General features: G+C 35.3%; 1 protein-coding gene across 15 annotated transcripts in view; it reads right to left on the minus strand.

Annotated features, from left to right (window-relative positions):
* LOC105222874 (tau-tubulin kinase homolog Asator) overlaps positions 1 to 14,465 on the minus strand; it is a 763,131-nt gene that overhangs the window by 64,496 nt on the left and 684,170 nt on the right. For all 15 annotated transcript variants that reach the window (XR_007423119.1, XM_049459556.1, XM_049459549.1 and 12 more), the window contains one exon: positions 9,415 to 9,856. Coding sequence is in view for 14 of the 15 variants with exons in the window: in XM_049459556.1 (XP_049315513.1) it covers positions 9,415 to 9,856 (442 nt within the window). In the remaining variant the exon portion in view is untranslated. The remainder of the gene's footprint in view (positions 1 to 9,414; positions 9,857 to 14,465) is intronic.

Raw genomic sequence — 14,465 nt, forward strand, 5'->3', positions numbered from 1 at the left:
TAAAATTGTGTCCTCACGATTTTCCTTGACCGTCTGTTTAATGTAGCGGCGAGTAAATTTTTCGCGACGATTTTGTTTCTCGTATACTTCTTCACCTGGAGTATATATTTTATTTTGTCGTTTTTTATTGTGGTATGCTAACATGCGTTCTTGTTTTTCTTTTAATATGTCCTTGATTTCACTAAATTTATTTCTTTAAAAAAATATGTCAACAGGTTTACGATTTGTCACTGATAGTATAGTTCTATTATATTCCTTCATTATTCTATAGCTTTTTTAGCTTCTTCATCTAGAGTTAATTTTACATTGGAACTTTTATTTTTTGAAATATTTCCATTTTCTCCTCATAAATATATCGTGAGAGGTTTGCTTAATTGTGCGAAATTTTTTATGAATTTTTATTTTACTTTTTAATAATTTATTAATTTCCTCTTCTACGAATCCTCTATCAGTCTGTGGATAGGGATATTGTCTTACCCATACCGGTTCGTTTGTTTCGGTCCGAATTTTTGCTTCTATGGTTGTAACAAATGGTAATAGTTCATTATTATGATTATTTTGCATTCGATTTTTAATCTCCTCTTAATATTCTTGTTCTCCTACAGTGTAGTTTAGGTTAACTAATTCAGTTATTTGGGAGAAGCTAATGGAGTAGTCGAAAATATTGACATCTGCTTGCATTTGTTTTAATCCTTTAATGCCTATTATGAAATCATAATCCTTGAGTTTATCTAGCTCTAAGAATTCCATATCAAACCTTAATAGATTGACCTCTTTTTTATGGGCAATTATTGATTTCCCATGCATACTTTTTGTGTTTAATTGTTTGGATAATTTAATTTTCTTAGCATATGGATACTTAGTACTTACATTGGATTACCATCCTTTGGAGTGTGGGCAACCCATTCCTTATTATAAAAAATGTTTCTGACGGCTGTGTTCACTAGTTGACTGTTCATTGTAGAGGGAATCATTATCGTGCTCGTCTCTGGTGATTTGGTTGAGTTTCCTGTCTTTCAATCGTTGCTGGTTAAATGAATTTTCTCGATCTCGTTTCCTGAAATTGTTTATGGGATTTTAGAAAGGTTTGAAGCATTGTCCTTGTTGTTGGAGTTGTTGAGCTTGCTGGGCGTTGTTTGTTGTTGCTTGTTGGTGTTGTGTAGGTCGTCTGTATTGGAAAGACGAGTCTACATCCATCGGCTCTATTGCTTGTACTTTCCTGGGCTGGTTGAACGGCTGTTGTTGAACCTATGGATTTTTTATAGGTTGATGAATTCTTGGTGAGTGCTCTAGGAACTGGTACTGCGCATCGTGTTGCATAGTACGTGCTATGGCGTATGCTTCCACTATGTTCTTACATCCTCTGGAGTATAGAACATTGTTTGTTGCTATGCTTCTGAGTGCTGCTATAAATGTGCTATAAATGTTTTATGAGATATTTCAATTTTAGATAGGATCAAATTTAATGCTTGGTTGATTTGATCATAGTACATAGTGAGTGATAAGTTATTTTGCTTTATTCTCATCATTTCTTCTTCCAGTACGTATTGTGGGCGTTGGTCGGCATATGAATCGTCCAATCGATCGATGATGTCATCGAAATTTAGTTTGGTATTATTATTTATCAGTACTTGTGCGGCTGTTCCAATAATTTTTGACTGTATCATCATGAGTGCTGGGATATATTTATTATGTCCTTCGAAGTTCTTGATACTATACATTAATCTCATAGCCATTTTTCTCCAAACTCTATAATCATTTTGGTCTCCGTTGAATGTGGTGCGGATTTTAAACATATTTAAATCAATTTCTTCTGGACTTGTAAATGAACATTTGTAATCCGATGACGGAGGTGGGAGGCTCAGATGATCGTTTTCTTGTATACACATCCCTCGTTGTAGATCTGCTATTACTACTTGCATAGCTGCTACTTCTGCTGAGGTTGCCATTTTTATAATTAAAAAAAAAAATTAACTTTATTATAAATTTTTCACTTTTTTTATTTATGTATCCTTCTATGCTCGGGCGCCAGTTATTTTCTTTAATCAATGAATATAAATTTTAAGTCCAAAGAAGAACTGTTTCTTTATTTATTAAATATTTACTTATAGTTATGACAATGTACAATGAACAAAGAACGTTTATTAAAGTTTGTACTTTGTATTAATTGTATTTTGGTTGATAGATATATTAACTCGCGCGCCTATCTCCGCTTACGAATATTACGATGCACTGATCGATCCATAGTAGGTAATATTTTGAAAACAAGGCGGGAATGTTGCGGTCCGGTATTTTATTTTGATGGCCCGGTCGCGACCCGGCATTTGGGAAGCGCTGCTATACACCATCGAAAGGTCTTGACATAACCTACAAAACGACGCTATTCGTGAATTGTTTGGATATTGCGTTCAACAGTTATAGACGTGTAAACATGGAGTTCACTAACGTCGAAATTCGTGTTGTTTTAAAGTTTTCCTTCGTTAAAAGTATGGTCTATGTAAGATTCCCCCTTCGGCAATAAAATAAAAATAAAAAGGTTTGTGTATGCCAATGTCATATGCACATAGTTATGTCTGTACACATGAGCAGCGCGCACATGTGAATATAAGTTTTGAATGATAAAATATACGTTTTATGTATGTAAATTTATCACTATTGTAATGTATTTAATTATACTCTCGCAACAAAGTTGCTAAGGAGAGTATTGTAGTTTTGTTCACATAACGGTTGTTTGTAAGTCCTAAAACTAAAAGAGTCAGATATAGGGTTATATGTATATACCAAAGTGATTAGGGTGACGAGTAGAGTTGAAATCTGGATGTCTGTCTGTCCGTCCGTCCATGCAAGCTGTAACTTGAGTAAAACTTGGTAAACGTATTTCCTAGCTCCATAAGAAGGTTAAGTTCGAAGATGGGCAAAATTGGCCCACTGCCACGCCCACAATATGGCGAAAACCGAAAACCTATAAAGTATCGTAACTAAGCCATATATAAAGATATTAAAATGAAATTTGGCACAAAGAATCGCATTAGGGAGAGGCATATTTGGAGGTAACTTTTTTGGAAAAGTAGGCGTGGCCCTGCCCCCTACCAAGTTTTTTGTACATATCTCGGAAACTACTATATCTAGCTATGTCAACCAAACTCTATAGAGTCATTTCCTTCAGACATTTCCATATACAGTTCAAAAATGGAAGAAATCGGATAATAACCACGCCCACCTCCCTTACAAAGATTATGTTGAAAATCACTAAAAGTGCGTTAACCGACTAACAAAAAACGTCAGAAACACTAAATTTTACGGAAGAAAAGGCAGAAGGAAGCTTTTTTTAAAAATTGAAAATGGGCGTGGCGTCGCCCACTTATGGACCAAAAACCATATCTCAGGAACTACTAATCTAATTAATTTTACTGCAAAATAAAAAAGTATGTAAATGATGGATAATGTAATCTCGATTATTACTTTATCATGCGAGAGTATAAAATGTTCGGTGACACCCGAACTTAGCCCTTCCTTACTTGTTTTTTATTATATTATGATGATTTGTTATATACAATACATATGTAATGCAGTATAGACATAAGTATGTGTATGCATATTAAACATAGGAAATAAATAAACCATGCTCAGCTCTGTTCAAGCGCAACTGTTAAGATTTCTCTTGCAGAGTGAAACTCTCGACCGAGTTAGCGAAAAATATTTTTGCGTTCTCCTCGCCGTGAACCTTCTCTATGATATACGTTCTTTGTCACAACGTTACGATTGGCCGCAACACGTGCGGGATGGGATAGATACCGATATGAAGAGGGAAGCGAGACACACTTGCAGATAGAAAGGGAGAGAGGTAATGATGGAAAATTCTACGAAAAAATGCGGCGACTAACCCCCCAAAGGTGATCTAGATAACCGAGCATACCTAATTATTAGGGGCACACTTCCAGCCTGGTGAATGGCATTCAGCTTCTTTGTAGAAAATGGTCGGACGGAAAGCATATCCAACGATTGAAATTTAAGTGATATCTCCGAGGTTTCAGACAAGGCGACTCCCTGTCGTGCGACTTCTTCAATCTGCTACCGGAGAAAATAATTCGAGGTGCAATCGAGCAGGTAAAATCTTTTATAAGGCCTAAACACCCGAAGCAAAACAAATGGGTCTAGTGGTGGACGAGGGCAAGACGAAATATCTAATGCCATCAAACAAACAGTCGATGTTATATCTTCTAAGATGTAGATATTTTCGTCTATCTAGAAACCAGCCTTAACAGCAACAATAATGTCAGCCTCGAAATTCAACGTAGAATAACTCTTGCCAACAGGTGCTACTTCGGACTAAGTGGGCAACTGAGAAGTAAAGTGCTCTCTCGACGAAACAAAAACCAAAGTCACTCATTATTCCCGTTCTGCTATATGGTGCAGAGGCATGGACGATAACAACATCTGATGAGTCGACGTTACGCGTTTACGAGAGAACGGTTCGGTAGAAGATTTATGGTTCTTTGCGCATGGGCAACTATCACCGTTGCCGCAGTCGATGGAACGATGTACAGAAGTACAACATAAACGACGACATTGATATAGTTTAGCGAATTAAGAGACAGCGGCTGCGCTGGTTAGATCATGACTTCCCAATGAATCAAAACGCTCCAGCTCTGAAAATATTCGACGCAGTACTCGTCGGGGGAAGCAGAGGAAGAGGAAGATCTCCACTCCGTCGGAGAGATCAGGTGGAGAAGGACTCTTAATGTCGCGAATAGGTTGCCAAATTGGGAAAAGAAGATACGATTGGCACGTTATTGCAAAGTCGGATATAGCCACGTAGCGGTGAATACGACAATAAAAATAATATAATTGTTTTCCGCGAGCAAGTGTTTTTGGTTTTTATTTTTGATAGTTATTCAAAGAAGGTCGAGAACGCGTTGACGGCGAAACACGTCCAGGACGGCCATCAATATCAACTGATGATTAACAAGTAGATAAAATAAAGGAATTGGTGCCTGAGAACCGACAGTCAGAGATCTTACTGGCATCCCTGGAATATTGAAGAGAGCAATGAAACCCATTTTGAAAGATCATTTGGACCAAAGAAGACTGAAAGCACGATTGGTTCCAAGCGCATTAAATTTTTTTCGAAAACGGCATCGCGATAACGTCTGTGAAACTTTCCGATTACCAGGGTTATGGCCCAGGAGCACTTGGTTTTTGCACCACGTTAACGCACCGTCGCATACAGCAGTTTTCGCTAAATACAGGGTTTGTACGGAAAGTAAGAAGACTGAATCGATTTAAAAAATTTATTGAGCCAATCGTTACAATTCTTTAGAAACTTTCCAAACAGGCTCCATCTGAGTCGATGCAGTGCTGCCAGTATGCTGCTTGGATCTGCTCAGTCGTTTAGAATACTTGCCTTTCTTCTCGGGGACATACTCAAAGATCCATGACTCGTCACCTGTGGTTACGTTATTCAAAAATTGAGGATCACTTTTACACATGTTCAAATTTTCTTGGCACGCTTCCACTTGCCACAATTTCTGGTTGTCAGTGAGCACTTTTAGGGCCATCTTCACTCAAACCTTGTGCATGTTCAAGTTCTTGTCACGAACCACAGATTTTGATTAATTTAACATCTGGGAAATTAAACGAATACTTAGTAGACGGTCTGAGTTTGTCGAAGTCGCAGGTATCCCAACACGATCTTCATCAGCGACTTCTTCCCGACCCTCCATAAAGACCTGGTGCCACCGAAACACACCATTTCTTGCTAAAGCAACATCTGGGTAAGCCTGCTTGATCATATCAAACGTCTCTGTCGGAGATTTACCAACAGAATTTAATAGCGTACCTCTGCTCTAACGAACGTGCGTTAGCTTGAAAAATCCGGTACAGGCTAAATTATCAAAACATACAGTGCTGAATTTCGTCAGTTTTTCAAACCTATGTATAGTGAAGACATTAATATATTACTTAAATATATTTTTATATAATATTATATTACTTCAATATTTTGTTTAAAAATAATAAATGCACATATTTCCCAAATTTTGTAACAAAAAATTCGCCTTAGATCTCTTTTTTAATTTGTGGCGAAACCTTATCTTTACCGTTTACACTTTTAACTCTTTTTTGGAAAAATTCGTATAAGGCACTTAAATATTCGGCCTTTAGTGCATTGAATCACACTTCTTTTATTGTTTGTCAAATTAGACATTGTTTTGGGGTTTTCTTTTAGCATTTTAGTTACGTTCTCTATTGGATTTAGATATGAACGCTTAATGGCCAATTCAATAAAGTAATACAAAATTGACCTTAAATTTTCAAACCTCAAATGTCAAAATAAACGAATTAACTTAAAAAAATTACGGGAGTGAAAAATTTTCATTGTCTAACTTACTGAGCGAGTGCGATAACAAGGTGCAGAATTATCCTACAAAATAGGGTTTGGATCATTTTCAGTTGGTTCACTGAGCCCTCTAATATTAAAACTGATTCCGATATGTACTGAAATGTTTCATAGTATGAAGAATGCAAAACTGTTAATATTTCACCACGCCTGCGTCGAACTGCTTGGTAACCATCAGGTCCATTAAGATTAAACTTCGATCGTGAGAAAAAAATTACAGTTTCAATTGATTTGCGACCAGTTCAGTTTATTTGTAACACAACTTAACCGCTTTTCTGTTTTCACGTGTGGTTTTCTTCTTAGCAATCCCATCTTCTTAACCCTTGTGTTGCTACCCAAAAAAATAACACTGTCTGCCGCCCAGGGTACCCGGGTACCCGTACGCAAATTCGTGCGTATAAGTGCGTTATACGTAAAAATAATTGAGTGCATTCTATCAGGATCTCTTTATTGACATCTGAGAAAGGTATTTCTACTTGAATGTATGATATAAATTATGTACACACTTTCATAGTCCTAAATCAAGAATAAAACGCGCGCTGCTCTAACGTAAATTTCTCGTTTTTGCGAAGGCCAGTTGCGTGGAATTCGAGTGATGGGGAAACAGGTCGCTCTCTTAATTACTTTGGACCTCAGGAACGTTCCAGAATTCCGTGAAACGAATATAAGCGGTATAGTTAAGTTTCCGTCGTTGACTCACTGGAGTCACTCCAGTCAGTGTGGATAGTTCGTTAGCTTGTGTGCATATGGAGGAGTTACCGAAAGCACAGTTTTTGAGGTAATGTAAATAAAATAAATACACGATTTATTTACCACGATGGGTTTTTAATTTTATCGAAAATTTAATGCGAAAAATATGAATAAAATAAAATAAAATAAAAAGAAAAACAAAGCTGTAATACTTATTAGTACGATGCACTATGATTATGAAATTTCTGATGCAGCTCACAAAAAATGATTTTGTTTTATAATCAAACAAAAGCTGGCGTTGACACCATGGATCAAATGTGTACGAAGTACTCCACCCGACAGCGAACGTGTAGATGGCCGCTGGCTTTCTTTTTCAACATCCTCGACATTGCAGGTGCACCTGCTTATGTCATCTACTATGAGAATAACAGCATGCTTTGCAAGAAAACAAACAGACGAAGACTTTTCCTTCGACAATTGTGAGAAGAATGAGCAATGCCGATGGTCGAAGAGCGTGTCCCGAATCAGCAAATAATGCGAAACCACTCTACCAAAATCCCAGTCGAAAGTTTCTTTGGAGGGCCAATAGTAGAGGTGGTACCCAGAAATGACAAATGTCGAGGCGCCACTGGGAGGGGAGCTGTTGATGAATCTTGTTACATTTATAACGAGCAGCCTATTCGAAAACGCCGAAAGACACTGAAATCCTGCGTTGAGTGCGATAAGCCCGTATGCGATCAGCTTTCGGTGAACATTTCTAAATGTTTACATTGCAATGAGTAATTTTTCATTTTTCTTAAATTTTTAATTAATTCTTAAAATTTAGTTATTCAAATTTCCTTGTTTAAATTATTACTTATATTTCACTGTGCAGAAAGCAAAAAATTCATTAATATTTTTGTAACTTCATGTCGCAAAATAAAATTATTATTATTATTATATACACCATTTTTTATCAATAAATAATTAAAAATGAACATGATTTGTTGTAATTATGTTATAGATACTTATTTACTCATTTTAGATATAAAATAAAATTATAATCATAATGTATTATACGAACTGCGCCGAACTTCTCTCGGGGTACACGGGTACCCGGGTGGCTGAGACATGTTTTTATTTTCAAATGTAACATTTCTGAAGTTAGAAAAAATTTAAACTATGTATAATGGACAATTCGCTAGATAATCGGTTAAACCATGGGGATCCAAGAGGATTTTTGCCTATCTTTTTTAGAAAAAATATTATCCAACAAAATACACTCCAGTGGGTACCCGGGTGGCAACACAAGGATTAAGCTGATTTTGAACTGTTCGAGTTAAAAAATCATTACTAAATGGTTTCTGCAACTCTGCTTTAATCTTTGCTGCGTTTTTAAATAAGTATTTTATACGTGTTGTGAAGTTAGCAGGGTATTTTTTTAGATAGTGCATTTTTTTCCTGAAGTTTTTTTCCTCTCTTTACGATATTTTTACCAAAAAACTTCGCACTGAGTTTTCGTTAAAATGGATTTGAGGTGATATTTTTCGAATAGACTTTTTTGATCAGAAAAGATATAGTAATGATTTTTTGTGACAAAGAAAGCTGCTTTGCTTAAATATGATTTTGTTATAGTTAAAAGAAGAAAAAAAATTAATGAAATGTATAGTTAAGCAAAATGTCTAAAAAGTTACCTGCATTGCCGTATGCTCGCTATATAGGAATTCGGACAATACCCAATACCGTTTGCAATGCATTTGTTAAAAACACTTTCGCATTTTTTTTCGCTGCGTGCATGCGTAACCATTTTTTATATTCTATCAGGCCGGGTATATTGAACGATGTTTGAGTTGTCCTAATAAAACAGCGTAAGAGATATTCTAGAGCATTTTTCAGATTAAGACTCAATATAAATGCTATCAGTCCAAACTTCCCCCTTACCCTAATATAGTGGCATTTATATAGGTCAATAAGTTTGATATTTTAGTGAAATAAAATGGACATGCTTTCGCAAATACTATGTGATATTGTTGTAAATGTTAATGAAATTGTTCGCGAACTTGGTTAATACCCATACCATGTTTGACCTATACCGTTTGTTTAGTTGCACCCAAACTTAACACTTTCTTATTAAAATTTTGTTTTGCTGTACATGCTTTTTATTAAGGTTTCGATTAAAATATTGATAAAAAAACATCCACAGCACTTTCAAAAAAGAAGAGTTGATGGCTACCTACCACTTATGAAGTGATCATAGCGGAAAAAATTTCTTTTATTTTGTAAAATAAAACGCACTGCGCTTAAAAATTTTGCAAATATGGTTTATAATAGTCATAAAGTAGACATACCTTGCGGTATAACTCGAATTTCCAAACGACCACTTACACAACTTTCGCTTAGTGCCTTTTTGTTATTAAAAGAGCTACTGCCGGCAGCGCCTTGATGATTTTCAAAGTTCTTGCATGCCTCCGTTGACGATTTCAATTCTTCACAGTATTCATTAGATAAAGGCACTGTTGTCCTTTGAAAGGTGTTTGCTTCCATTCGCCAAGGTATGAATATAAAATCAAGTGGCTGTAAAACATCTTTCTGTACCGCTGCTATTTGGTTGTCACGGAAAAACATATTCGGCAAACTATTATACATTCTCTCTTCATTTTTAATGATATTTTCATAACAAGTCGATTTGACTTTGTTAGGTGGCGCAGATTGAAATTTTTCCGACATGTGAGCGGACGCAGTTATAGTGTCACGTACACAAACATTTCTACTTATATCCATACGAAAGGCCTAAAATTAGAGTTTAATTAAGGAGGAAAATGTTATTATTTTCATAAAAAATATACATATATATACTGTGTTGGCAAAAATAATAGGGACAAAGGTGTTTAAAATTTTCAGTTACACTTCTATGAGCAAAAAATAGTAAAACTTTGTTCTAAATTTATATTTAAAAATTTTTGTCGTCCCCTCAAAGCTAGCTGCCCCAATATACATATTTGTGGCAACGTTTTTTACAATCCTCGAAATGGTTGTTGAAGTCAATTTCCGGAATAGTCTTTGATGCGCGTAGCGATTAACGCTTAATGTCTTCAATTGACTCAAAACAGTTTCCCGGAGCGGTCGCTTGAGTCCGCACACAAAACTTAATGGCACTAATTGTACTCATCGTAAAAATCGCCAATGCTCTTTGTGTAATTCAGAAAGATAAGCATATACCAAACACCAATGATGATTTTTATGTGACATTTGGCACAGATGTCACTGACAGTCATCCTAACATAAAAAAAATACATTCGGCGAATGGGTTTTCGGGCGAAATTTAAATTAAAAGGTCTTAATATCTTTGCTCACAATAGTATGTTTGAATTAACCTTATATAATAAAATAATTCAGGTATTATTGATCAATTAGATAATTTATTATTACTTGAGAAGTTATTTAAGGTTTATTTGAGTTTAAAAAGAGCAACGGATACATTTTGTATTTTAGCCTGAAAACAAAAATAGGAACAAACATCAACTAATTTTTTGTATGTTGTTTTATTTAAATATAACTAGTTTCTTTCTTTCATATCTGATATTTTATTCATATTCCTTTCATTTTCACCACCTTCTGATATTGGCATGGAGCTGCCAAAGTTAGTATATGTTTTCACCACTCCCCATAGGTGTTCTATAGGATTGAGATCCAGCGACTGGGATAGCCATTCCATAACGTCAACTTTATTGCGCTCAAACCACGGTTTTACCAGTTTCGAAGCATCTTTTTGTTCGTTATCATGCGTGAACTCCTATTTTAGTGGCATGTACTTCTCCGCATAGGGCACCATTAGAGTGTTAAGGATGTTGAAATAATCTTTTGAACATATTTTGTCTTGTATCCAATCAATCGGCCCAATTTCAGCCGCCGAAAAACATCCCCACAACATCCTTGATCCGACTCCGTATTTAATTGTTTTTCATGTATCTCTGGGATCAAAGTCGCAAACGTCGTACCTAATTTGTCATCAGATCCAAATAAATTAGTTTTTGTTTTATTCGATCACAGGACGTTATGTCCATTTCCACAAATAATGTGCCTTTGAGCAATTTCGATTCTCAATTTTATATTTTATTTGCCTAACGGGGCTTTTCTTGCACTTTTTCAAATTAAACCAGCTTCCTGAAGTCGGTTTCTCACTGTGTGACTGGTCACCGACGCATTTAGTAATTTTTTAATATTTTCAGATGATAGAAATGGATTCCGCTTTTAGTTTTACCCGATAGGGGTTGGGTTTAGTATCGCGCCGGTTAATTTTGGCTCACTGTACCTAAACGAGAGAACCAAATTGAAAATTTTAAACACGCATGTATGCTTAAATTATCGAACTTTATTTTAAAACATATTTTATAAAAATCGGTTCACAAATTTTTCCAAAAAATCACTTTAAAAAATGCTATTTTTTGCAAATTTCTCAATATATGCTAGTACATTTTCATCTATTGTGCATTGTACTAAACCAATTATGGATACATTTTCACGCACATATGTATATTACTTATGAATTATAAAAACCACTAGTAATGTTTTAAATTACTTTTGATTGTTAATTTCTTTGTAAATCTTTAAATAAAATACACATTTTTCTGCATTGAGTTCAATAATGCGAAAAACCAAAATGACTGCTTAATTTGAACTGTCAAATTCCGAGAAAGCACGAACAAAAGGAATAAATTAAACCCAGTTAGCAATAAATGTATGAAGTGAACGCGAAAAGGTGTTCAACGCTAAAGTACTGTGGATGGCGTAGCCGGTGTTGGACCGACCAGGGTTATTTTTTTTGAAGCGCGGCCGAAGGCCGCCCACGCAAAAAGGAGTTCTATGCGAAAAAAATCTGATACACCCCTGTGTTGGATCGACCAGGGTTATTTTTTTTAGAGCGCGGCCGAAGGCCGCCAACGCAGAAAGGAGTTCTATGCGAAAAAAATCTGATACACCCCGGTGTTGGACCGACCAGGGTTATTTTTTTAGAGAGCGGCCGAATGCCGCCAACGCAGAAAGGAGTACTACACGAAAGTACATCGGTCACCCCGGGTATTCGCTTGACCAGGGTTATTTTTTAGAGCGCGGCCGAAGGCCGCCAACGCAAAAAGTAGTACTACACATTTTGGTTTTCTTTATTTTGATATCTTGTCCATACAAAAATGTTGGCTGGGTTGCATTGGTTTCAGTTTGTATGGAAAAATGAGCACTGATTTTTGGTCATTTTCAAAGGGCTCCCTACGAGTCTATAGCGGCTCTAGGGGGTCGAAGGGGGGTTTATTAAAAAGTTCGATCCTTCCTCCTTCCAATAAGGTAGCGTGAGGGGGGGTAGCCCCCACCTGTTTTTCTCCATAAACAATACTAAACCAGCGCGATACTAAACATTTCCCCCGATAGTCTTAACTGAATAATGGTTTTCACTTTCCATATAATTTTTACCGCGATCCATTTTATATAAAAATACTAGTGAATCCGGCCACGTGTTGCTGTGGTATACATTTTATACACCTATTCATTTAATAAACTATTCAATACAGTGAAAATTTCATTTACAAAAAAGGCGAAAACTTTTTGTTGGTATAAGAATACAGGGGATCGTATTTGAGGTTTAATTTTGAATATGTTCATACCAATAAATTTCATTGAAAAAAATAACGAAACAGCCTTAAAGTTTTCCTATTAGGTTAACAGAAACTGATAGTTCTAGTTAAAAAAAGGTGCTTTACCGGAAGAAGGAAACTTGGTTAAGTTTACCAGAACTTAACTGACAAATGGCTGCCAAGCAGCATCGATCAAATGGTCTTTAAGATTTGGCATTTTACTGAAAATTATAGTTGCAGTTGATTTTTCCCAACTCAAAATTTGTATACAATTTTTCTTCTATTGACACGTAATTTTTATAAACATTTACTTGTTAAGTAATACAGTTCATTTTAATAAAACTTTAAGTAGGCTGTATTTCGGAAAATTTCGTTGCGATCTTTACCAGTTTTCTGGGCAAACTTATAAATAACTCAATTTATTCCTATTATTTATGTCCTTCAGCTCATACGTACACGTTAAAGATGGCGATCTGAGATCGATTAATCGAAAAATCTATTTTTTAAATCGATATGTAGTACTGGATCGATTCATTGGAGCGATACATCACCCTTTAAAATCGACATTAGATTTTTTTTGTTTTTGTATTAACCATACAATTAGTTGTATGTGCCCGTATTACAAGAGTGCTGCCGGTTAATTACTCAAAAACTCACGAGGTGGCTGTGTGTTTAGTTTCCTTCGCCTCACTTCTCTTCAATAGAAAGAAGTTACGTTTATAATCTATGACTTTTTTATCTGTTCTGTGATTGCGTCATCACATCATTCGTTTAATTTGTTTGTTGTTTCTTCGTTTTTTGACTAAGTGACTGTTTATTAAACATACTGTGAACAACGAAATAAATACAGATTTTTATGTAGTGTTTGTTGCGGAAAAATAACTAATTGAGAGTACGTAAGTAAAGCGCTCCTTATTTTTATTTGATGCTATAATTTTCAGTTTGTTCTGTTATTTGTGATTAATAAATCGAACCATGTATGTAAGTCAATTAAATTTACTTGTGCATATGAATAATTAGTAATGAGCGTTGAAATAACTAATAAGTAATATGTGGAATTCCCAATTGTTGGAAATGTTCATACTTTACTATTGCTTCATGTCCGTTCATCTATATAACCTAAAAATTTTTTGTTTTGTATACATAAAAAATAATAGAGCTCCCATCATTTTTTATTTACATAAACTACCGATTTTACTCGAATTTTATTTTAATCAACTTACGTATTCATAATATAGCTTTTTCTCGTAAGTAAAAGTGCTGCTAGGTAAGACCGCCGGGTGAGGGATGGGATAATATTTCATGCTAATGGGAATAAGAATTGATGCTAATTTTTGCTAATAGGATTTTTAATATCGCTCAAAGCTAGTATATAACTAGTTACTAAGTTTCATTGTTTATAAAGTTTAATGAGAAACTAATGTATTTTTCAGCATGTCGAGTAAAAGTGATCTATGGAATAATTTCATAAAAAAGGACTTAGGAGGCACATGCAAATATTGTCACCAGGTAGTAAAAACTAAGGGAAACACAACAAACTTGCGTAATCATTTACTAAGACTAATCCAACAATTAACACTGTAAGTATCAAAAAGAAGAGTGAAAGTGAAAGTGGTGGTGGTAGTAAATGTGATAATGCACGAAATGGTGAAGAAAATGAACAATTCCAAATTGTTGAGTTTGAAAAAAATAAGACTCAAAGTTCAATAAATCAAAATAACTATGGTTTTTTATTTTAGGTTGTTGATAACATGATTTTAGATATCTTGCCAGTT

The sequence above is a fragment of the Bactrocera dorsalis genome, chromosome 6, assembly GCF_023373825.1.
Source record: "Bactrocera dorsalis isolate Fly_Bdor chromosome 6, ASM2337382v1, whole genome shotgun sequence".
NCBI classification, from domain to species: domain Eukaryota; kingdom Metazoa; phylum Arthropoda; class Insecta; order Diptera; family Tephritidae; genus Bactrocera; species Bactrocera dorsalis.